At 43.3% G+C, this 25,744-nt stretch overlaps 2 protein-coding genes across 2 annotated transcripts; both read right to left on the reverse strand.

Annotated features, from left to right (window-relative positions):
- Window positions 1-6,280: 6,280 nt before the first annotated feature.
- Window positions 6,281-12,270, reverse strand: LOC105056962 (uncharacterized). Its single transcript, XM_010939358.3, is given in 6 exon segments — window positions 6,281-6,648; window positions 6,764-7,285; window positions 7,288-7,701; window positions 8,246-8,582; window positions 10,246-10,459; window positions 12,057-12,270. Coding segments are annotated over 6 exon segments (1,713 nt in total). The 5' UTR covers window positions 12,143-12,270; the 3' UTR covers window positions 6,281-6,508.
- A 4,602-nt stretch (window positions 12,271-16,872) lies between these two features.
- Window positions 16,873-18,211, reverse strand: LOC105036714 (CASP-like protein 4C1). The gene is made up of 3 exons (XM_010912456.4): window positions 17,649-18,211; window positions 17,419-17,554; window positions 16,873-17,254 (listed from the first exon to the last, which is right to left on the reverse strand). The coding sequence occupies exons 1-3, from the start codon at window positions 17,891-17,893 to the stop codon at window positions 17,030-17,032; spliced, it is 606 nt and encodes a 201-aa protein (XP_010910758.1). The 5' UTR covers window positions 17,894-18,211; the 3' UTR covers window positions 16,873-17,029.
- Between the last annotated feature and the right edge of the window lie 7,533 nt (window positions 18,212-25,744).

A 25,744-nucleotide genomic window follows, 5' to 3' on the forward strand; every position in this document is an offset into this window, starting at 1 on the left:
ATATCTCGATCCACGATGGATTGGGCGGTCCATGGGTGGGCACGTGGACTACAAGGGCATTTCTCCTTGGTTTCTCGCGGTCCATCATAGATCGGATGGTGTTTTCCTCTCGATTCTCATGGTCTATTTCGTGGACCATATCATGATCGGACGGCCTGGGAGCTGTCGGTCATGATCCGATGGTTCTGAGAGGTTTTCTAGGTGCTGTGGGACACTGTTTCCTATTATTTCACGGCTTTAAGCCTTTAAAAGGCTCTATTCCATGAACAAAGAGTAGGTGTGCGCGGCTTTGATCGGTGAAGAACTCAAGAACAGAAGTACGATGCTGACAGGAGCAGAAGCAGGGCCTTCAGACAGACTGTTGGATAGTGAACAGTAATCACTTTAGGAGTTCAGGAGGATCTTCCTACAGAGAGCTTTTATGAGAGAGAGCTTCCTGTGAGGGAGAGATTGGGTATACGAGGGTTGAGGGTGTGATCTTCTTTTGTAATTTTTCTCTTTTCTCATAGTGAAGTTTGCATGCCCCGTGGAGATGAGCTTTTTTTTGACTAATCCACGTATTTGATTATTTTTGTTTTATTTCTTCTTTCTTCCTGCTGTGACGCGCGGTATCGAAAAGATCCTGGGAGGTGGTATCCTGGTCAGACATCCCCAACAAAGTGATATCAGAGCAAGCGATATCAAGACGCAGATTGCAGCGATGGTGAGCAAGATTGAAGATGGAAAAAACATGATCAATCAAGATGGAGATCAACAGAGCAATTTTCTTTGTGGCAGGTAAGGGTAAAAGACACGCTCATCCATCAAGGATTGATCGATGCTCTTTTATGCGAGAAAAAGCCGACCATCATGGAGGTGCAGGATTGGAGGCGGCTCCAGATGTAGGTGGTAAGTACCATCCACACACATCTAGCGGATGAGATGGTAATCCATATGCTTGGCGAGACTTCTCCGATCATACTGTGGTCAAAGCTCGAAGAGTTATACGTGGCAAAATCTCTCACCAACATTCTCTTCTTTGGAGGCAGTTCTATCAGCTGTGATGATTGAGGAACAAAACATACAGGAGCATCTCAGCCACTTTCAAAAGATCTCCATCGACCTCCTCAGGTTGGCGAAAAGTTAAGGAGAAGATCAAGGCACTGGACTTGCTAGCGTCGCTCTCCGTTTTGTGTATTCTTGGTGACTGCTTTTCTAGTGGGAAAGAACACCATTAAGATGGATGAGGTCACTATAGCGATTCTTCAGAATGAGGTTCTCAGGAGAAAGAACCTAGCTTCGAGCTCAGGTGACGACAGCTCAGCTTTGATGGTTTCTAGAAGAGCAGGAGGCGGTAGATGAAGCAACAGAAGATCGCAATGAGGGCGATCCAAGTCCAAGATGAGGGATTTAAGCAAAATCAGATATTATCGATGTGACAAGTTGGGACATCTAGCTAGAGATTGCTCTCAACTCAATGATCGAACGAGGGCTACTGTCGCGACGGCCAGTGATGATTCAAAGATGATGCCCTGGAGATATCTGACGAGATATCTACTTCTTTCCAACAGTGAATTTTAGATTCTGCATGCACCAATCATGTATGAGCAGTTTGACTCTCTGGAGAGCAGTGAGAGTACTGTTTATCTATCGGATGGATCGAACTATACGATCAGAGATATTGGGACGGTCAGCTGGAGAACACATGATGGTATAGTGAGGAGATTGAAGGAGGTTCGATACATATCCAATTTCAGACAGAATCTTATCTCACTGATCAGACTGGATTCGAGAGGCTACAGGACAGTAGCTGATGGAGGAATCCTAAAGGTATTACGTGGCGATAAGATTATTGTGGAGGAGAAGAAGAGGACGAGAGGATATTACTATCTGGTGGGGAGCCCAATGCGAGGTAGAGCTTTGGAGCCAGGTGGAGCCCAAAGTGAAGTGGAGCTCTAGGTGGAGTAGATTGGGCACGAGATGCGAGACTCGAGAGGATGAAATATGATATCGCAAGGTAAATTTTTATTGTCGCAGGATGATACCCCGAGCAGGTCTCAGGTTAGGAGGATTACAGCATAGACAGAGCTAAGATCTAGTGGTCTGGCTTGACTCTTATATTTGTCCATCCATGATCAACAAGTGATTGTCCCAATATATGGGGGCGAGGAGATCCAGAAGCTCTCAGAGTCAGGAGGAGGTTGAATGTCGAGTCGAGATGGAGATTGTTAGGATTTGATGTCTCGAGATTCGATCTATATTGAGCTCACAGCGAGGTCCGTGATGACGAACAAAGTCCAATGAGCCTAAGATCACCTCAAATGGAGTCCGAATGATCGAGATATGCTTGATTGAAATTGGCACAAAATTCAAAGCAACGAAAGACCGACGGTGGGCCGACGGAGCAGCGGTGGTGCGGCCACATGCGGCAGTGTGTGGCTTAGCACACTGATGCACTGGCACACGGAGTGCAGCCCAGGCCTAGGCGCACACGTGTTGTGCGCGGCCCAGGCCCAGGCGCGTGAGTGCGGGCATGGCCAGGCCCACGCGCACGCGCGTGGGGTTCAGGCACCCGAATATTTCAGTCCACGGTGGATCGGGCAGTCCATGGGTGGGTGCGTGGATCGTGAGGACGTTTCTCCTCGATTTATTGCAGTCCACCGTAGACCAAATGGCATTTTTTTTTTCGATTCTCGCAGTCTATGGGCTATTTCGTAGACCATGTCACGATCGGACGGCTTGGGGAAGCTGTCGGTCACGATCCGACGGTTCTGGGAGGTTTTTTAGGTGCTGTGGGACTGTTTTCTATTGTTTTATGGCTTTAAGCCTTTAAAAGGCTATGTTCCGTGAACAGAGAGTAGGTGTGTGCGGCTTTATTCGATAAAGAACTCAGAGAACAAAAGCATGGTGTCGACAGGAGCAGAAGCAGGGCCTTCAGACAAACTGTTGGACAGCGAACAGTGATCGTTTCAGAGGTTCAGGGGAGTCTTCCTAGAGGGAGAGCTGTTGTGAGGAAGAGCTTTCTGTGAGGGAGAGATTGGGTATATGAGGTTAAGGGTGTGATCTCTCTTGTATTTTTTTTCTTTTCTCATAGTGAAGTTTGCATGCCCCGTGGAGGCAAGCTCTTTTTTTGACTGATCCACGTATTTGATTGTTTCTATTTTATTTCTTTTTCTTTCTGCTGTGACGCGCGGTATTGAAAAAGTTCTGGGAGATGGTATTCTGGCCAGACATCCCCAACATTATCCTCTTCCTTCTTCTCATTCTCTTCTTTCTTCAAACCCACTCATGAGCTCTATCCTTCTACGATGGCTTCCTTCACATCCATTTCTTCTCATCGACAATCCATCTTTCTTTCTCCTCTTCCATCTCATCCATTTCTCTTCCATGTCGGCTCCCTCCACCTCCTTTCTTTCTCTTCATCCTCCTCTAAGCTGCCTATAAATCTATCCCTCCATGGCATTCTCCTCTACCTCTATTCTTTTCCGTCGGCAATTCATCTTCCCCTCCCCTTCCTCTTATTCTCTTTTCTTCCTTGTCCTCTTTCTCCTTCTTCAATCTATTCCTCGTTGGCCATCCTTCTCTCCTCCCATTCCTCCTTATCTACTCTTTCTCCTCATCCTCTTCCTTCTCCAAACCTCCTCCATAAATGAGAGGTATTTTCATCCATCAAAGAAAAATTAACACCATTTGTTAATAAAATGAACAGTTGGATCATATTGGAAAAATCAATAGCTAGAAGAGTCGATTTGATATTTCTTAAAGTATGGAGGTATAAATAAAATTGAACTAAAGTTGGGAGGCTATTTCTATAATTTTTTTTATGATAAATTATAAATTATCTTTATTTTTAAAAAATTATAGATCTATCTTATTTAATCTAGTCATAAATTATCTATTTAGCCTATCTTATAAGCTACCTATTTAATATGATTAAAATTTAAAATGGATGGTGGCACGTTCAGCGTATTTCATAAGCTGCTGATTTGATAGAAATTTAATAGCCAATAATCCAAAAGTCAAATAGGACTGAACTGATTTTTTTGAATTAATTTAATTTTTTTTTTGTATGATCAGTTCAGTTTTGATTTTAATTTTAGCCAATTTGATTTAAAGATTGATCCAAATCAATCAAAACTGAACCATGCATATCCCTTCTTATTTCCAAAAAAAAATGCTCACGTGCTCCAAACTTGCGCATAGAAGTCTCCATGCAAGCACTTGCATTCCATCTCCCGTCATCACAATTCATACAATCGTAATTAACTTCAGAGGGTTCATCTTCGTCGATTTTTTTGCATGAGATCCTTCTTCACGGGATCATGTTCTCTTGGATACATGCCCCATTGCGTTTTATATACCCTTATTGGGCATAATGCCAAAAAGCATTAAAATTGGCGGGTTCAAACTCGTAACCAAAATGTCTGTCTTTTTGAATGTTAAAAGAGGGTGAGATATCTCTCCTCACACTATCAAGTTGCTACGTTTACACTGCAACTAATTGGAACATCTAAAACCGCTTAATGCCATTCAAATCAAGTATCACCCTCGAACCACAGGTTTCAATTTATTACTACTGAAATCCGAAATCAGACTGAGAGCGATAAGATCGAGATGGTAATGAGGTGGGTCTCTTCGCCAAGCACCATGCGGATCAAGGATATAAAAATCGAAGCAACTCGGTTAATGGATGGACCTTAAAAATAGTTTTTTTGACCAAAGTTTTTCTATTGGAGGACCCTGTGATGCTCAACTCAATCGAAATTAAAAAATAGTTGAAGAGAGAGAAAGAAAGAGAATGAAAATTATGTGAGTGGCTGAATGTCTTATCTGAGGGTCACCCATTCATCCCTATTAATATCAAATGCATTTCCATATTTTCTCACAATTAAGGCTACTCTAAGCATATGATTATGGCCGAAAAGGGTCAATATTCTCAGATTGATATTATCATCTTTTCAGTCAGATATTATTGGAATAGCTTCATTTTTGGTTATTATTAAGATCAGACAAATAAATATCAATCATATCAATTGCCACAACAGATAACAAATAAGAAATGATTCGCTGCCTACAATAACAGTTTCCTTTTATTTATTTTTCTTTTTTTTAAAGAAATATTTTTCTAGGTAGTTGAAGAGTTTGAACCCTCGAACACAGCTTGTGCACGCGTCAGACAAAGTAGGTCTTTCCCATGGCCATGGAAGTCTGATCTCTATTTTGTTGACAAGGATTTTGATGCAATCAGCACAGCATCGATGACCAATGAAAGACCGTGTTTGTGTTGTTTTATACATCCGGCAACATCTTGAGAAACAACTCTGCCAGCTGCTTCCATGACCGAGGGTGCTTTCTTTTTGGCATCCTAGTAGCTTGTAGATATTAGGGCATGTTTGCACACTTGAGCATGCCATCCTTGTGATATCTCCTCATGGTTGTGCATGCAAGATGTGAAGTATATAGCAAATGAGGTAACCATGCTACTCGAACATGCTATTGGATTGCATTCATGCCCTTTTAGGTCGAATTCAACCTGCAACAATTTATCCTGCAATCAGTGCCAACCATGCAAGACCACATAAGGCCTTTCCCCCAAGCTGATGACTCACAAGGGGTGTTATTCATATAATTTCCACCACATCATAAGAATAATCTGAGCCCAACGACAGTTGAATTATTGAACAACCCACTCAAATATAATAGTATTACGGAATCTGGTGGTTATGAGAATTGTGCAAACCCGTGTCCAAGACATCTGCAACCCATTTCTTCCAACACAAGGTCCTATGGTGGCTTCTGAATTTCTCTCTCTCATATAAGAAGGATAGCAGTTGCAACACAACAACGTTGTCCGGCATCCCCCATAAATAAATCCAGAGGAGACCAGGTATAGCTACTGAAGTGTGACCATGTGAGAATTTATAAATCATTGGCAAAGACAAATATGGGTCTCATCTAATTATAACAACATTTTTTTTGCTGATCAAATGACATGGAATGCAGATATTTCTCTAGGATGCGTGCATGACCAACTTTCAAATTAAATTGTTTGCTGTTGTTAAACAATACCTTCTGCACAATGGTGCTAGTTCATAACTTGTGGTGCAAGTCACCGTAGAATACGAAGATCAAACCAGTACATGACTAAATTACTGTCAGCAGGTTTTGATCCCTAAACCAATTAGCTTAAAAAGGCAGACGTTACCTGGCTTCCTAATTGAGCTTTAAATATGAAAAATGATTGCAGATTCTTAAAAGGAAACACATTACCTAATATCATTTAAGTGCAAGAGTAGTAAAATGACTGCAAGATCATGCATGGATACATATTTCACCGGGGATGATACTATCCCATTACCTGAGGGGTGGTTTCAAAAAACCTTTCTGCAGCAGGTAAACGTCCCTACAGAATATATGCAATATGGATGTCTCTGCATCTCAGCTGTACTAGTCACTAATATTATGAACAGCACAAAACACGAACTGTGCCCCTTGAAACTTAAAAAAAAAAAACACCTTAGTTATGCGTTCAGTGGATCGCTGAACCCTTCTTCTGTGAGCGTGTTCTAGGGAGAAACCTAAGCCTTGGTGAGAACCGCAACGAAGGCTTCTTAGAAGATGCTGTCCTTTTTGAAGCAGGGAAACTTTCATCATCTTGCAAAATTTCACCTGCAAAGAATCAAGTTGTCCCATCATGCAAACATTGGAAAGTAGAAAAGGTTGGTTACCGTAAGCACCACAAAGATAAGCCAATATAAAAAGATCAGTCATTCTTTGCAATCACCTCGATCTTCCTTGGTAGGTGGAGTAACACTGGATGCCCTGGTCCTCTTCCTGCTATCCAGCGTCAAATTGGTCTCTGTATCTACAGAAGAGGGAATTTTCTTCTTCTTGCCCTCAATATTCTCAGGTGTGACGAGTTCTTCTGCATCTTGAGTCAACTTGTTGTTTTCAAGCTCTTGCTTAATATTTGCAACACACCTCATTTTCTTCTCTGCAGAATGCGTTAACCTTGTGCTTACAAGACTTGCAAACTTTCCATTTGAGGACCCTTGCTCCACCTCAACAGTTGAATTTAGTATATCTTTCTGTACAGCTGAACGAGTTAATCTTGTTGTCACCACACCGCCATTCTGCTTCCCATCTGTTACTGAATTTTTTGAATGTTTCACAATGGTAGAGCTTCCCACTTTCTTGCCTGACTCTTTGGATGCTCCTGCTGGTTTCTCTTGTGAACTTAATGAAGCTGGAGATTCCTCAGACACACATTTTTTTGTATTATTCTTTCTAGTAGAAATACATGCCTGGATAAATTTCTATCTTCAACTGGTGGACCATTGTATGAATTTTCAGTGGAACTTAAAAGGACAGATGGATTGTACTGGATCTTGACATCAGAGATGTCAAGCAAGCCTTCTACATCCAAAAAGTGCTCATCGATGTGCTTCTTTAGACCTTCTGGGGCAGGGTCCAAATAGCCTTCTTTTCCTATTTGACAGATGGGAAATTCGGGTTCATGTGGTAGTTCATGCACTAATGAAGCCAGAGCTGCGCGAGCAGCAAGAGGGCTCAAAGGCACATCCTCCGAACGCTTATTGAGTTCAATATCAAGCTGTTGTTTACTCTGGCTCCTGGTGGATCTTCTGAAATCATCATGACCATTAAATAGAATTGTTCGTGAAGTAACAACCATTTTATTCCATTTGCGGCCATTGAGGTTAGCTGTAAACAGGAAGTGTTCAGTTGTAAACATATGCCTGCCAACCAATTAAATCAACTAGAATAATGCATCCGGAAACTTGTGAATTTGAGGTTTTTAATATACATATACACATGCATAGAATGGAAAAGATATTTCAAGTATGTGCTACTATAATTTGCATGGCACAAATAGCAAGAATAACATAGAAGTATGTTGCTTAAGGAGTATTTTATCAAGTTCTGTTAATCAAGCACCGGGGCCTTAATGCTTGCTATATGGAAAGAAAATTATGATGATCTTTGTTATATGGATATAATAGTTTCTGTGCCACAAGGGGTGAATAAATTGGCAGCTTTCCTTATCAATTAAGGGTTTTAAGAAATTCTTCTCTCTTATTTCTTTTTTTTTTATTTTGAAAATATGCTTACACCTACACCAATACAGTTCTCCCTGCATTTTATATTTTTTTTCTATCCTCTTAACATCTTAATTTAAAAGGAAAAATGATAGATAACATTATTTCTTTTAACTAATCAAAATCAACGGCTGCATATAGAATCATACCTCGTTTAGCTTCTAACAGAACCTCTCTCGGGCACTCCAATCGATCAGCCGATTTGCTTATCTCTTCTATTTGCTTTTCCAACAATCCATGAAGGTTAGTTTCGCGGGTAGTTTCCTCTAAAAGATCAAGGAATGAAGGAAATTCCACACCATTTCTACGAGTCAAAGTGGTTAAAAATGCAGCGAATGCTGGGTGGCTGTCAATATCTTTATCAGAGAGTTTCATAACTGACTTAGATGGAACAGTCACAGTTTCCCCATTCAGCTTAGGATTAAGCCATCTGACTTCAAAAGTGCATCTGCAGTGTACTCGATTTGAATGTTTCACTCTGTATGTCTGCAGATGACACAGATCAAATGTACCAAACAAATCGGCATGGAGTAAGCATCCATATAATGAACAGAAAAAATGAAGTAGGAAGATAACTTGGACAATGAAATGTGAAGTTCTATCCTTATCTTTTCTTTGGATCATGTTATCTGAAATGCCAAGACTCTATGCACAAAAAATACTGGCAATCCATTTTCTTGTAGAAACAATAGAGTTCAAGTTCATGGTTAATACGAGCTTTTTTTTTTAAAAAAAAAAAAAAACTTTAATGATTATGCTAAGATTCATTTCCACTCTCAGAGAACACAATAACCTTCTTAAGCACAAAAAAGGTCAAGGTTAGCACACCCTGAAACATCCAGAGGTTGCAAAAAGTACACTCTTGCACCAGGGATGGTAGACTGCTGAACCCCTGAGTTTAGGATATCTGGAAAAACTGAATATAACTTAATAACATTATGGAAAAATAATAATAATAGTCATGAAAAAGCATTTCACATCTTACAACCTTTGAAAAAAAATAAGGGTAATTAACATACACAACAATTCGTCCATAAATAAACCAGTAACTTGTAAGAAACTGCTTAACAATGTCTAACTGAACCGGAAATCCTATCACCTATTGACACCAATTTTTTCTTGGTGTCCACTTCAAAGTTCTAGTTCACTCTGTCTGGTGGGTCCAAGCACCCAAGGTAGACTAAAGGTTTGATGCGTGGAGGAAGAGTTACTAGGAGAATGGTTACTACTAGAGCAAACCCCGCATCATTATTGCAATGGTGCTGCAGGTAGTTTATTTTTCAACTCAGCGCTTCTTGATCTCACACAGCCCAACTATACAGACAGTTGCTTCATCCAAGCAAATCGCCTCATGACACAAATGTTTGTTATGACAAGGATATGACTTTTCCTATATTATCTTTGTGAATCTAACCTTAGAAAAATCACATCTCATGTTTCATTTTTGTCCCAAATATGACCAACAATTTCATGCATCGCAGCATTAAACATAAACATTTTAGCTACTTTAATGTGTTTACAGCACCATTAGATGATATTTGCAGAAATTACAAAACAACAAGTCTTAAGTTCATTTTGGTTTGTATCAGGCATGTCGAGGAAGCTCCAAGCTTCAACTCAATGAATTATGAACTTTCCGCTTGAAACCTAGTGATTGTAGTATAAAAGCATTTCTCCTCCAATATCTGAAACAAAACTTAAGATGAGAAACTACCAAGTTCAACAGGCCTTTTTAATATCACATATCAATTCGGATGCAACACAGGAGTTTTAGCGGTCAAAATGGAAGGGAGTCAAGGGACCATGGCCAAAAGAGTCATTTTAGTTTGGACTTGAAATAATCGAATGCTTCATCAAAAACATTACATGCTGGTTAAAGTCTTAACAAGTGAAAAAATATAATATCTTGAACAGAAATGGATGAATATCTAGCATAAGCAAATTTAAATGAATGAAGCAAAATGGAAATTCCTCTATCGACTAAGTAAAATAGGCTATTTGGCTCCATTCCCCAGCAGAAAATGGGCATGTAAGAAAACCAAAGAGAACAACCACAAAGATAAATAGAACATTTCACATGTTTCTTCCTCTTTAAATTTGTCATCACAAAGGTCTACAAGAATGGAAATATTTGGTAGAAAATAAGTACCTTCTCTATAACAGCATCAAAGAACAAGCTTGTAGTTTGCCCCTTGCGCATGACAAGAACACACTCTCCTTCTTTGATATGAGAACACTCACCATATTCAAGGGGGGTGGAACGAAAGCGTAAACGTGCTAAGGCATCTTCTCTATCGGATATAATATCTTCTTGATTGCAACTTTCAAATTGCACAACAATAAAAGAAGTTGCATCATTGGAACTGCACAGTAATAATCATGCTTTAAAATTCTTAATACAAGTCAAAGAAGAAACAATTAGAAACAATAGCAACTTCAAGAAAAAAAATTCATATTATGTTTCACTCACTGATTACATCATACCTACACAAGCAGATGTACATATGCAAGTCTACATGTGCGTATGCATGTTCATAATCTCTTTAAAATCACTAATGCAGTTGCCAATTGCTACACGCTTATACATAGATATGATGTCAGGCATGCATGTACATATCTGGTGTGTGTGGAGGAGTGATAAAATGTGCTTAAAATTCAGATCAACATCATTCTATTTATCCTTCGGAGCATTTAAAACGATTCAATTTAAATAGACAAACAAGAAGTCAAAATTAGATAGATAGCACATATAATGAAAGCCAGAGGTTAATATGTGCATAGGAAAAGTTCATTTTAATTTGGCACTTTGGATTTTGAACCAACTGTGATTCCTTATGTGAAATCTTGCCTTCTTTGGTAACATAGACCTAGGTTGTGAAACCAATTTGGAAGGTCTCATGGCAAGTTTCTTTCTTGACCAAAATTGCTATTCCCCGGAACTTAGTACCAATACAAGGGATTGGCATCATGTTGAGAGTCAATGGTACTGAAACTTCATCGGACCATATGTTAATACATAACAACAATTTCATGTGCATAGATTAAGGTAGTTTGTTGAGGTAATTGTACAATTCCTGTCACATTTATTATGCCGACGTTCAATATGATAGCATATCCTGCATGTACATTCAGATATTAGATGATCGAAGTTCACTACATTGATGTACGCAAAAAATTCTAAAACCATGGCTCCCAGATACACATTACGACACCCCTTCCCTTTGTTCCCACCACAGGCAATACAGCAGCATGCCTTGCATGAACATGAAGAATTTACATAGGCAATGTTCCTTGCCTTAACGTGAACAAAAGATTATAAAACCATCTCTCGAAGATACCAATCAAACATGGATTACGAAAAGCACTTTGTTGGTTTAAGCATACCCAAACATGGTCGGTTAGAGAGTTAGACATTGGAAGTCGATATGATGAAAGAAACCACCAATGCCTAATTGTATGACCAGAAAGATGGGAATCGAAGTTAGCTTTCAACTGTAGATATTTCCCTAACCCCACAACACTGATAACCTAAACTATATTAGCACAAAGAAAGAGAAAATAGTTATAGATACACAATCTTGCAATGGAAGAAAGCATAACAGCCCATCATGCCTACTATGAACTGAGCTTCTCTACAAGTGGCCTCTATTACATAAATTTAGGTCTTAGCAAACACAATCCAATAACCGGAAGCACCTATCGGGGAAAACATTTAATCTCTTGACGCATTGAAATATCCCTAGACACCAACATATCAACTTCGCACGAATAAAATAAGGACCCCGATCACAAGGTTCGATCTAATCTATCATACGTGAAGGAAAACCCATTAAGATGGAAGCATTTCACACACGAAGAAAGTCATTTGGAATTCAGAATCACCAATCAGCAAGCATACTCGAAATCAAACCGGAATCCCAATGACCAATCCGGAGATTTGGGGGCTAGAAAAGAGAGGACCTCAAGGAGACGCGGCAAGGATGCCAAGAGCCGTCCTCCTTGCGCATCGCCTCGAGCTCCATAGACTTTCCCGACATCGCGGCCATGGGAGCTCTCAGGTCATCAACCCTAGAGAGAGAAGAAGAGATGGGGAGCCTTCGCCTCGTCCCCGAGCGAAGAGAGGGGCACCTCGGAGTCTGAGCTCTCCAAATGGAGCAGAAGAGGGGGAGAGAGAGAGAGAGTACTCGATGGGACCGGGCCACTATAAAATATTAATTCTTTCTGGCATGCCGTCCAGTGGTCCGGCAGGTCAACGTTCCACGATGGGCTACCGTCCATCGTACGGTCTGGATTGATGGAAAGAAAGCAATGCTGCGCTAGTGTGTGAGGAGCATCCTTCCTATGTTGGCCTTCCGGTTTACCGCCATCGAGCCAATGGCGCCTTTAGTACTGCATAACAGTGGTATGAACAGACTGCGCTACACCGTAGAAATACATACTAGATAGATCAATCAGGACAAACCACCGTCAGATCTCGATCTTACGTTCACCAGAGACCATCGGAGGTGGACGGCTGGGAGCCCTTTCGGACCGACCGGTTCGAGAGTTGGGCCGAGTTCCTGGACCTGTCTCAGTTGTTTGTTGGGACCCAATTTAGTTAGGTTGTGTTTATCTGACTTTCGAACAGCATGAACCTAAATCATGAAACGAGTGACTCCAATTCTGAGTCTGGACTTGGAGATTAACACGTCGTTTAAGATTTTGGTTGGGACCAAGTCCTTTTCGCCCAAATGGAGACCCATTGATTATCGAAACAGCACGTGCTTGACAAAATGATGCATAGACATGTCCCAAAATGAACAACTGCTCATATTTTTTGTTTTTGGTGGAAAGAGAAGCTGTAGCTTAATCACAGAGAAAAATATTATAGCTTGTATATTACAATATATAAAACAGGTGACCATATATATACACTAGAAATAGAAACATTACACGACTGAGAACAAATATAGTATAGTTTGAGCCACCAACAGGCTTGAATAGAATACCATGAAAGATGTCCTGTTCCATTCTCTTCTGCGTGGTAGACATATACCATGCCTCGATTAGCTTGACCTAGATACTTAAAATTAAGGCATCTAAGTCCTTCACACTATAATGAGTGAGAGTTGCTTTAAAAACAAAATTTACCATGAGAGAAAGGGAGAACAGATCTATGCATACTATGATTATTCAAATCCAGATTCTCCTGAATATGCTGTCCAAAAAATTGATAGGAAAGGGGTGTTATGGCACGGAGACAAGTCTCGAATGGGAATATATATATATATATATATATTATCAGGGCCACCGTCGTAACAGACAAGCCAAATCCCGGAGTCACGTTTTATCCCTCGGTCCCTCTGGGCAAAAGGCGCCTCACGTGGGCAAGGAGAGCCCGCACTACTTAAGCACATGACACTTCAGAGTTTGTCCGATGTGGGACTATTAAGGGAGGTCCCCCACGGCCTCCCCACAACATGCCCCCACTCTGGAGGGTACATGTGCGGGCAGGGGCGGGTGCCCCCTACCTGGCGCCCACTATTGTGTCCATGTATCAAGCAGGTACGATACCTTCCCCCTCCATCGCACGTAAGGTATTGTCCGCTCTCCCAGGGCCCGCCGCAACAGGCAAGCCAAACCCGGAGTCACGGTTTTGTCCCTCGGTCCCTCTGGGCAAAAGGCGCCTCACGTGGTAAGGGAGAGCCCGTACTACTTAAGCACATGACACTTCAGAGTTTGTCCGATGTGGACTATTAAGGGAGGTCCCCCCACGGCCTCCCCACAACATGCCCCCCTACCTGGGCGCCACTGTTGTATCATGTGTCAAGCAGGTATGGTACCTTCCCCCTCCACCGCACGCAAGGTATTGTCCGCTCTCCCCAGGGCCGCCGCCGCAACAGGCAAGCCAAACCCCGGAGTCACGGTTTTGTCCCTCGGCCCCTCTGGCAAAAGGCGTCTCACGTGGGCAAGGGAGACCCGCACTACTTAAGCACATGACACTTCAGAGTTTGTCCGATGTGGGACTATTAAGGGAGGTCTCCCACGGCCTCCCCACAACATGCCCCCCACTCTGGAGGGTACATATGAAATGTCATGTGCTTAAGTAGTGCGGGCTCTCCCTTACCCACGTGAGGGCCTTTTGTCCAGAGGGGCCGAGGAACAAAACGTGACTCCGGGTTTGGCTTGCCTGGCGGCGGCCCTGGAGAGTGCGGGCAATACCTTGCGTGCGATGGAGGGAAGAAGGTACCGTACCTGCTTGACACATGAACACAACAGTGGCGCGCCAGATAGGGGGCACCCACCCCCTGCCCGCACATGTACCCTCCAGAGTGGGGGCATGTTGTGGGGAGGCGTGGGGGGACCTCCCTTAATAGTCCAACATCGGACAAACTCTGAAGTGTCATGTGCTTAAGTAGTGCGGCTCTCTTTGCCCACGTGAGGCGCCTTTTGCCCAGAGAGGCCGAGGGACAAAACCGTGACTCTGGGGTTTGGCTTGCCTGTTGCGGCGGCGGCCTGGGGAGAGCGGACAATACCTTGCGTGCGATGGAGGGAGGAAGGTACCGTACCTGCTTGACATATGGACACAACAGTGGCGCGCTAGTAGAGGGCACCCGCCCCTGCCCGCACATGTACCCTCCAGAGTGGGGGGCATTTATGGGGAGGCCGTGGGGGACCTTCCTTATAGTTCCACATCGAACAAACTCTAAAGTGTCATGTGCTTAATTAGTGCGGGCTCTCCCTTGCCCACGTGAGGCGTCTTTTGCCCAGAGGGCTGAGGGACAAAATCGTGACTCCAGGGTTTGGCTTGCCTGTTGCAACGGCGGCCCTGGGGAGAGCGGACAATACCTTGCGTGCAGTGGAGGGAGGAAGGTACCGTATCTGCTTGACACATGGACACAACAATATATATATATGATCAAACCTAGAAATCTATTAGTCTGTGACCAAAGTTCCACTTATGCGTGATTATATTTTCACCAGTAAGGTACCAAATGATGGATGCGGAGCTCTTAGCAAGGATCATCTATGCCGGTAAGACATTCCATCTAACCAGATGTTTCGATAAACTTCCTGCTCCGTGCAAGCGCATCCAACCAGTCATACGAGGTAATAAAGAAAAATAGCATCAGTCCGTACCTACCGGTGCATGATTTGTGCAATCTAGTCACTTGGATGAATTGTGACATCTTGTGAAATTCACAAGGGACCATTGAATGTACTCTGTAGCCCACCGAAGGGTGCATGCATGTAGGCTGGCATTACTTGCAATGTTAACCACATCCAAATGAAATTAAACGCCATCCAGCAACTATAATGATACGTAATCTCCCTGTAATCCAACACCATGCATTCCATATCTCATTGCCATCCAAGCCCATCAAACTGCTGCAGTATACTTAATAGGTTTGCTCTCCTTTGACCCAGCTAGGGACGATGCACCACGTGAAAGGGCATGCCATTACACACTTAACTGCTGCCAATCTTAAGAAATTGCTCGATAGATTTGAAGTTCATGAACATACACTTGTCCACTGGCCAGGAGCTTAAATGGTAGGCCAGAAAATAGCGGTAGCCAAAGAAAGGCCAAAATTTATAATAGTCGCACCTGATTGAGCGCATTTAGCAGCAGAAGGCCCAGTCTAGATCCTCTGCCATGGGCATGCTCGACATCAAATATGGCTCGCATGTCAAGCACGATAGGCCGAGATATTTTCGAAATGTATGACATGTTCGTCACCAGATCACGTATGGCTCTCGGTTGCCATCTGGTACCGAATCAATAACATCCTATCGTAGCACCGAAAAATAATTCGGCATGGTATGAAAGAATATCGACATAATATGAGATAGTATATTGTTACGAGATTGCTACCACACAATATACTTCATATCAAACTATATGAGATAGTATCATAAACCATGATCCTCTACGGTGCAAAATATGTATGGCCAAGTGTAACTCAGCTGAAATGATTAACTATCCTCTTATGTGGGGCATATATTATTTGAGAAAATTTTTATGACCGCATATGATATAATAAAATTAACATAAAATACACTGTCCAACTATATTGAAGCATATAGCCATCACTTTCCAACGTACATTTAATAGCGTATTTAATATCTGCAGTTTTGATTTTTTGTTTAAAATTTTGAATGATAAAAATATTTTTCTTATCCTGTAAATATTATAACATCCTGTGGTCGTATTATAACATTTTGCCGTCAAATTATGACTTCCTGCACATAGAAAATCATAATTTTTTTCTAAAAATTATGAAGAGAAAAAGATATTTTTGTCATTAAAAATTTATGAAATTTTTAAATGATAAGAATATAATTTCCTTCCTTATGACATCTTGGATCTGATCAAATTATGAACAGAAAGTTATAATTTGATCGTGGTATATTATAATATGTCACGGAATGTCATAATTTTTTCAAAAGAGGAAGGATATTTTTGTCATTCAAAATTTTAAATGACAAAGTAAAATTATAAGTATTAAATATATGTTGAAAAATAGTAATTACGTGATCCAATCAGATGAGATGGTATATTTTTTTTAATCATATGTAGTATATAAAAAATATTTTATCTATTTTATTTTTGGATGTACTGAACTCACGATATACTGTGGAGAGAAGGAGGGGACGAGCGTGGATTGTGCGAGAGCATCGCATTTGGGAGGCAGATCGGGATTCACCTCGTGCCCGGTCGTCTCCAGATTCGCGTGATTGTACACACAGCGTCTCAGTACAGTACACTAGTTAAAGCAAAAGAGAAAGTCAGAAGTCCAGGGGCAAAGAAGGGAGTTCATTGACATGGAGACGGTGGAGGCCACCATCCTCAATCCAATAAGCGTCCGAGTCAGTACGACTCGCTCGACCACTACCGTCATACCATACACTTGCTTATGCGGAAATGAACGATCAGCGGCCGGCAAACGATATCAGAAATGGAAGGAGGATCCGGTGATGATGTAGGAAGCGACGCGGAAGGCGGAAAGAAGAGTAGAGAGTGCGAGGAAGGCGAACCCAGCGAAGCCCAACCCAACCGAGATGTACGACTGTACGCAGAAACCGCCGCTCTCCCTCTCCGCCGCCCACACACATGCCTTCCCCCGCGCTTCCGTCAACCCCGCCGCCTCCGCCGACAGCAGAATGTATGCGAACACCTTATAACCCACACCAATTCCAAAAACAGGAAAAGAACATCATTTTTTTTCTTTTTTTGGTAAATCAGATGCGCTAAAAGAATACATCTTCTCTTTTAAGACGGAGAGAAACAGCTAGAGTTATAGGTATCGAAAATGCGCATAAATAGTATTCACCCACCAACCTGGTCGTGACTGAAGTCGAACCAGAGCTGCAACGATTCGGGGAGCAGGGTGGCACCCTTCAGGATCTCCCAGATGGAAGCTCCCATCTCGAACAAGGAATACACGGCCACGATCCCATTCGCCGCGAACACGAACCTACGAGAATTAATGGGCCTCAGCTAGGTTTATACATATTATTGGAGAAAGAACGAAAGAGATAGAGAGAAGGAGAGGGCGGAGTACTTCAAACCTGAAGGGGTGGAAGCGGAGCCAGGAAGGGGAGGCGGGAGAGCGGGAGGAGTTGGTGGACATAAAGATGGCGGCGGAGAGGGAGAAGCAGAAGGCGGCGAGGCGCAGAAGCAGGATAAGCGCGATCAGCCGGCGGACCTTGTGCTCTGAGATGGAGGAAAGGAAGTGGCGTCCCTGGTGGCGGTGCAGTGGTCCGCCAGCTTCAGCGGGGAGTGGGGTGTCCCCATTCCGAAGAGGGGATGGCATCGCTGGAGGAAGGGGAGGGCGAGGCAGTGACAAAGGAGGGAAGGAGTCATGGGAGAAGGGAAGAGCTTGAGATGAGAAAAATAGAGCGGGGACAGGGGAGTGATGAGAGAGGATAAATAGCTCGTTAATGGAATCACGAGAGGGGGATGAGGTAAGGGGTTGGGCCTCCAAGTCCCGGATGGAAAGGGAGAGGGGTGGGTGGGTGTGTGGATAGAAGTGGGTGAAGAGAGAAAAGAAGGTAATGGATAACAAAGAACCAGGTGGGGTTCCGCTGTTGGGGATGCGGCCTCACTTTTATGGGTTTTATTCCTCTTCTCTGGTTCTAGTTGATGGAAGAGAGGCTTTAGGTTCTTCTAGGACGCTGGCCACCTCTTTCTGCACGTCATTATAAGTCACACGGTTTGGGATCATATGCGAAGCTTACCCTCTGGGAGGCAGATAGGAACCCAGAAGATTCTTGTAACTTCTAATTTATATTTATTATATTTCATCAACATCATTTTTTTATTTTTTTTGGGATGTAAGAGGGATAGGCCTGGTGCAAATACCCCTAATCCTCCAATCCTCTGTGGAAAAGGGACTTGAATCAACTCTAATACATCCACTTAAAGATTTTATGAACCTGAAAAGTTTTTTTTTTTTTTGAAAAAAAAAAAAAAGAGAGGAAGAAGAACCCAGAAGAAAAATACTACAGCTAAGCTCCAAGCAAAGCAAAACTCAAACAGTTTGTCAAGAGTGACTGCCAACAGTTTGAGGGATGGATTCTCAATACCAAAATTGGAATCAACATAAAACCATAGATTAGCTGAGTATAATGCCACCTAATTGCCCTATCAATCAAAACGAGATGCATGAAACTAAGCCATGGATATGAGATATGCAAGGTACCCTACAACAGACGAATAGGGCTGAGGCCGAAAGGACCAGGTCGAGTCACCCAGCTAATGTGAATAAGATCCCTCAATTTGTATTCAGAGGCATGGAAATCGAAGAAAACTATACACGAAGACCTAATCAAGGAGAAAAAAAAAATTTCTTTTAATATGCTTAATTCGGACCTCTCGAAATATTAAAAAAATAAAAAAAATCACAAAAGCAGAATTCTAGATCTCATTTCCTTCCATCAGTTCATAATAAAATTAAAAATAAATTATAGGAATACCCCTTTAACTTTAACTCAAATTCATTTACACCTCTATATTTAAAAAAATATCAAATTAACCTTTCTAATTAGTGATATATTTCAATATGATCTAGCCGTTCATTTTATCAATAAACGATGTTAGATTTTTTTTTATTGGATGAAAATGTCCTTTATTCATAGATGGACTTGGAGGAGGAAGAAGATGAGAAGAAAAAGTAGATGAAGAGAAAAGAAAGGAGAAGAGAAAGGTCGCAGGTAAGGAATGGATTAGAGAAGGAAAGGAGGACAAGAAGGAAAAGAGGGTGGAGAGAAAGAAGAAGAGAAAAAATGGGTTGTCGTTGGGAAGAGACTGAGGTGGAAGGAGCCGTCGTGAAGAAAATAGCTTATGGGCAGTTTGAAGAAAAAAAGGATGAGGAGGTGAAATGGATAAGAAGGAAGAAAAGAAGATGGAGGGAGCTAACATGGATAAAAAGAAATAAGCGAAGAGGAAAGTGTTAGGATTTGATGCCTCGAGATTCAATCACATTGAGCCCATAGCGAGGTTCGCGACGAAAAATGAAGTCCAACGAGATCAAGATCATCCGAAACGGAGCTCGGATGGAGAGATACGAGCTTTTGAAGTCGGCACGAGACCAAGGCGGCGAAGGACCGCCGGCAGCTGACGGCGGGCGGCAGCGGCATGCAGGACGCGCGACCTAGGCGTGCAGGATGCGCGACCCAGGGCCTGTGGCCCAGGCGGGGGCGCGGCCCAGCCCGTGCGCGAGCGCGGGTCGGCCCAGGCCCAGGCGCCCTGCCTGGGCCCTGTTCTCCGATCCACTATGGACCGGGCGGTCCACGGGTGGGCTTGTGGACCGCGTAAGTATTTTCCATGCGTTTCTCGCAGTCCACGGCACTATTCCGTAGACCGGAGTGCGATCGGAGGGCCCAGGTGATTCTCGATCTTGATCCGACGGTCTGGAACATTTTTTGGATTGATTAAGGACTCCTAAACCTAATCTAAATCCTGTTTAAGCCCTTTAAAAGCCCTGTGAGGCAACAGAGAAGGTGTGGGGTTTGGTTTTGCACTGTGGACGCCGTACGAAACTGAGGAAGAAGCGCACGTTGCTGAGAGAGAAGAAGCAGGAGGCTCTTGGACAGCGGTCGCCAGACACTTCAGGGGTTCAGGGGGTCTTCCAAGAGAGAGAGAGTTTTTGAGAGAAAAACTTCTAGAGAGAGAATTGGGTGTACAAGGGTTAAGGATGAGGTCTCCTTTTATAAATTTTTTTTTTCACAGTGAAGTTTGCATGCCCCGTGGAGGCGAGCCCTTTTGTGGCTGATCCACGTATTTTGATTGTTTTGTTTTGTTTCTTCTTTCTTCCTGCTGCATCGCATAGTACTGAAAAGGTCTTGAAAGATGGTATCCAGCCAGACATCCATCCAACAAGTGGTATCAGAGTAAGATGGTACAAGAACGCAGATTGCAGCGGTGGTGAGCAAGACTGAAGATGGAGAAGACATGAACAATCAAGATGGAGATCAATAAGTTTGATGGTAAGAGCAATTTCTCCTTGTGGCAGACAAGGTGAAGGATGTGCTCATCCAACAGGGATTTATCGATGCTCTCTTGTGCGATGAGAAGCCGACCACCATGGAGGTGCGGGATTGGAAACGGCTATAGATGCAGGCGGTGAGCACCATCCGCATGTACCTAACGGATGAGGTGGTGATCCATGTGCTAAGCGAGACTTTTTCGATGGTGCTGTGGTCGAAGATCGAGGAGTTGTATATGGCGAAGTCTCTCACCAACACTTTTTTCTCTGGAGGCAGTTTTACCAACTGCGGATGATTGAGGGACAGAGCGTGCAGGGGCATCTCAGCCACTTCCAGAAGATCCTCACCGACCTCCTCAGCGTTGGTGAGAATGTTGAGGAGAAGACCAGGGCACTGGTTTTGCTGGCGTCACTTTCTCCTTCGTACGAATTCTTGGTGACTGCTCTTCTAGTGGGGAAGAGCACCATCAAGATGGATGAGGTCACCGCGGCGATACTCCAGAACGAGGTTCTCAGGAGGAAGAACCCAGGTTCGAGCTCAGATGGCGGTAACTCAGCTTTGGAGGCTTCTGAAGGAGCAGGAGGCGGTAGATGGAGCGACAGGAGATCGCAACGAGGGTGGTCCAAGTCCAGAGGGAGTTGAGCAAAATCAGGTGTTACCGGTGTGAGGAGTTGGGGCATCTAGCCAGAGATTGCCCTCAACTCAAAAATCGGACGGTGGCTGCTGTAGTGACGGCCGGCAGCGATTCAGATGGAGATGTTCTGGAGATATCTGATGAGGTATCTACTTCTTCCAGCAGTGGATATTAGATTCTGCATGCCCCTATCATGTATGTTGCAGAGAGGAGCAGTTTGACTCCCTGGAGAACAGTGGGGCACTGTATATCTACCGGATGGATTGAGCTGTGCGATCAGAGGCATTGGGACAATCAACTGGAGGACACATGAGGTGCAGTGAGGAGATTGGGGAGGTCCGATACATACCTGATTTCATACGGAATCTTATCTCACTTAGCAGACTGGATTCGAGAGGCTACAGGACGGTAGCTGATGGAGGAATCCTGAGGGTCCTATGCGGCGATAGGATTGTACTGGAGGGAAGAAGGGGAGCAGAGGACATTATTACCTGCAGGGAGCCCAGTGCGAGGTGGAGCTTCGGGAGCCAAACGGAGCCCAAAGCGAGGTGGAGTTCCAAGAGATGGATCGGGTACAAGACAGGAGACTCGAGAGGATGAGAGGCGACGTCGCAAGGTAAGATTCCTATTGCCGCAGGATGATGCCCCGAGCAAGTCTCAGTCAGGAGGAGCACAGCATATGACGGAGATGGGATCGAGCAGCCTGGCTCGACTCCCATGTTTGCCCATCCATGATCAGCAGGCGATTGTCCCAGGCATGGGGCGAGAAGATCAGAAGCTCTTGGAGTTTGGAGGAGGCCGAATATCGAGTCGAGATGGAGATTGTTAGGATTTGATCCCTTGAGATTCAACCCATATTGAGCCCACAGCAAGGTTCAGGTGAAAAATGGAGTCCAACGAGACCAAGATCACCTGAAAAGGAGCTCGGATGGAGGAGATATAAGTTTTTGGAGTCGGCACGAGACCTGAGGTGGTGGAGGACCGTCGGCAGCCGGCGGCGGCAGCGGTGCGCGGGACGTGCGACCCAGGCGTGCGGGACGCACGAGCCCGCCCAGGCCCAGGCGCCCTGTCTGGCCCTGTTCTCCGATCCACTGTGGATCGGGCGGTCCACGAGTGGGCCTGTGGACCGCGTGGGCATTTCTTACGTATTTCTCGTGATCCACGGCACTATTCTGTGGATCGGAGCATGATCGGAGGGCCCAGGTGATTCCCGATCTTGATCTGATGGTCTGGAACATTTTTTGGGTTGATTAAGGACTCCTAAACCGAATCTAAATCCTGTTTAAGCCCTTTAAAATCCCTGTGAGGCAATAGAGAAGGTGTGGGGTTTGGTTTTGCACTGTGGACACCGTACGAAACCGAGGAAGAAGCGCGTGTTGCTGAGAGAGGAGAAGGAGGCTCCTGGACAGCGATCGCCAGATACTTCAGGGGTTCAGGGGGTCTTCCAAAAGAGAGAGTTTTTGAGAGAAAAACTTCTAGAGAGAGAGAATTGGGTGTACAAGGGTTGAGGGTGAGGTCTCCTCTTGTAAATTTTTTTTTTCACTGTGAAGTTTGCATGCCCGTGGAGGTGAGCTCTTTTGTGGCTGATCCATGTATTTTGATTGTTTTGTTTTGTTTCTTCTTTCTTCCTACTGTATCGCGTGGTACTGAAAAGGTCTTGGAAGGTGGTGTTCAGCCAGACATCCACCAACAGAAAGGAAGGGGGAAAATTTTTTTGTCGGTGAGAAAGGGTAATGTAGAGGGGGCCATCTAAAGAATAAAGCTTATGAGTTGGTTTAAAGGAAAAATATGACGAGGACAAAGAGAATGAGGAGGAAGGGGAAGAGAGAAAATGGGCCATCAATAAGGAATAGGGTAGAGAAGGAAGGGGAGGAGAAGAGGATGGAGAGGAAGATGGAGAAGACAAAAAAGGATGAAGGTGGAGGAAGCCACCATATAGGGGGATGATTTATAAATAGCTTGGAGGAAAAGAATGAGGAGGAGAAGTGAATGGAAAGGAAGAGGAGGAGAAAAGAGAGGAGGAGAATGGATGGAGAAATAGGAGGAGAATAGGTGGAGAATGGACTGGAGGAGAAAGGAGGAGGGAAAAAGAGAAGGAAGGAGGAGAAATGGGTGAAAAGGAAGGAGAGGAAGGAAAAAGAGAGAAGGAATTGGGAGGAAGAGGGACACCGACCATGAAGGAGGAGGGAGGAGAAAGGAGATGGATATTTTTATCATTTAAAAAAAATTATTAACGAAGATAGACGGTTTAACTACATCTGAATATATTGATAACTAGAAAGACTAGTTTGAATTTTTTTAAGTATATAGGACATAAGTGAAATTGAGTTAAAGTAGAGGGGGTGTTTCTGTAATTTACCTAAAACTAATTACAAATTTTCTGCTTATGCTAGTGAGATTCGTTCTTACAAAATAAGAATCAGATTTCTTTTTTTAGTTAAAAAATGTTACAACTCCTATAAACTAACTATGATTAGAGAAAATAATCGTAACAACAGCTAAAATACTTTTATAGTAAGATTTTGTATTCTACATTAACTTTATCTTTAGCTACTTTATTTAATTATTTCTATATTCTGAGTTATGGTTTTCAAAAATATTTGGCATGGAACTGAGTTTCCAATATGATGGATCTTAATCTCAAATCTTATATATCTAACCCTAGAAAACTATCTGATATGATTAAAATGGTCCACAATAAGTCTAATAATTAAGCTACTTAGAGTACCATCTTGAGGATGAAACATATGATGATCAACAAACATTGATGAATTAAGTACGACCTTGCATGTTACTTGGTAGAAATCACCAGTGAAACCATCTTTTATACACTTCTTTCAATTTATTTGCTACATCCCTTATCTTGCTTTGCTTCTCCAAAATATAAAATACATATACAGAATGGAAGAAAAAAGTAAAGGTGATTACTTGGTGCAAAGTCGCTCTCAAGGAGAATGCATGGATGACTAAGATAAGTTTCACGCAACCTTCAACATTTTCTAGGGCTAATCTCCTTTAATTTTGGCTTCAATAGTCAAAGAGATGAATAGAATGGAAATGCATTAGCAAGGCATCAATGATGGAGACATTAATTGATATAACATGAACATTATCATCATGACAAGTAGGATATGTCTATATTACAAAATTCACATTTGGTCCAACATTTGACATGACCAAAGGGCAAGATCTAAAACACAAGTGACTGGAATCCAACTGTATATCTTATGCATTGATAGAGTAATTGTGATCACAAATCACAACCATTTTTCTATCCATATCTCATCATCCCAACCCTCATCCCAACCTACATGGTTGTATAAAAGAAAATTTTGTTACCTACAAGTCCCTACCATGCCGGTATCCAAGACCACAATTAATTTACCATGCATGACCTGTACCCAAAAAAAATGGATCTTCTGCGGTACTCACAGGGTGCTGTGCATGCTTCGGAACATCCATCAAAAGATGAGTGACGCGCGTGCTTACATGCGTACGTTAAAATACTAAGAAAAGAGAAATAGATAAACTCCAAAGATATTTGAATAGTTTAGATAAACATCACATAACCGTCTTTTTTTTATGGACATTCCAATATGTGCACAATATCGTATGGTACTTTTTGAGTACTGCAGAAGATTTCGTTCCAAAAAAATTTACTATGCATGATGCATGTCACGTGCGTTATAAAGCAAATCCTATGGTTCTGTAACTCCGATGCTTTACCCTTCTTTCAATAATTTATCTTAGACTTGCCATTAAGCAGAAATTTTTTTATTATTTTTTTATTTCTTATTCTGAAAAATACCTCCTTCCCCAACTTATTTTTCATATTACCATCCATATTGAAATCGCGGGTTGAACTAGCAATTTCACAGACACCTTTGCACTGACATGCTCTTCATGTTTATTTTTATTTTTTTGTGCAAATGGAGGGCGGAGGACCCGTGGGTGCACGGGGGTGGAATGGAGAAGTCATGGCCGGGGGGGGGAGCGGCTGGGGTTTGGGGGCCGATGGGAGGTAGCACGGAGAAGACGCAGGGGGACGACGGGGGAGAGGAGGGGCGGTGCAGGGGGAAGGCACGGAGGAACGACAGGCAGTGGACGAATGAGCCATGGGTGGTGCCGAAGTGGGCGGGGGGTGGGTGCAGAGAACCCACCGACAGAGGGAGGGGTGGTGCGGGCGGAGGATGGCGTGCAGAGTGGGGAGGGACTGCGGGTGTGCGAGGGGTGAGGGGTGCGTAGAGCAGCCGCGGGCATGCAGGGGGCCGGGGGTTGCACGGAGTAGAAGAGGGTGGTGCGGTCCGTGCGGGGGGCGGGAGGGTGGAGAGGCGCAGAGGAGTGACAGGTGGCGCTGCGGGCCGAGGGGGTGCGTGTTCAGTGTAGAGCCAAGAGGAGAGGAGGAAGAAACCCAAACAAATAAAATAAAATATAATAATAATAATAAAATATTAATTTAAAAAATAAATACCTTTGAATTGCAAATTGTCCGTCAGGAGTGCGCTCGAGAGCCACTGGGATGAGTTCCTTCAACTTTAAGTAA

Source organism: Elaeis guineensis, chromosome 14 (assembly GCF_000442705.2).
Source record: "Elaeis guineensis isolate ETL-2024a chromosome 14, EG11, whole genome shotgun sequence".
Taxonomy (NCBI): domain Eukaryota; kingdom Viridiplantae; phylum Streptophyta; class Magnoliopsida; order Arecales; family Arecaceae; genus Elaeis; species Elaeis guineensis.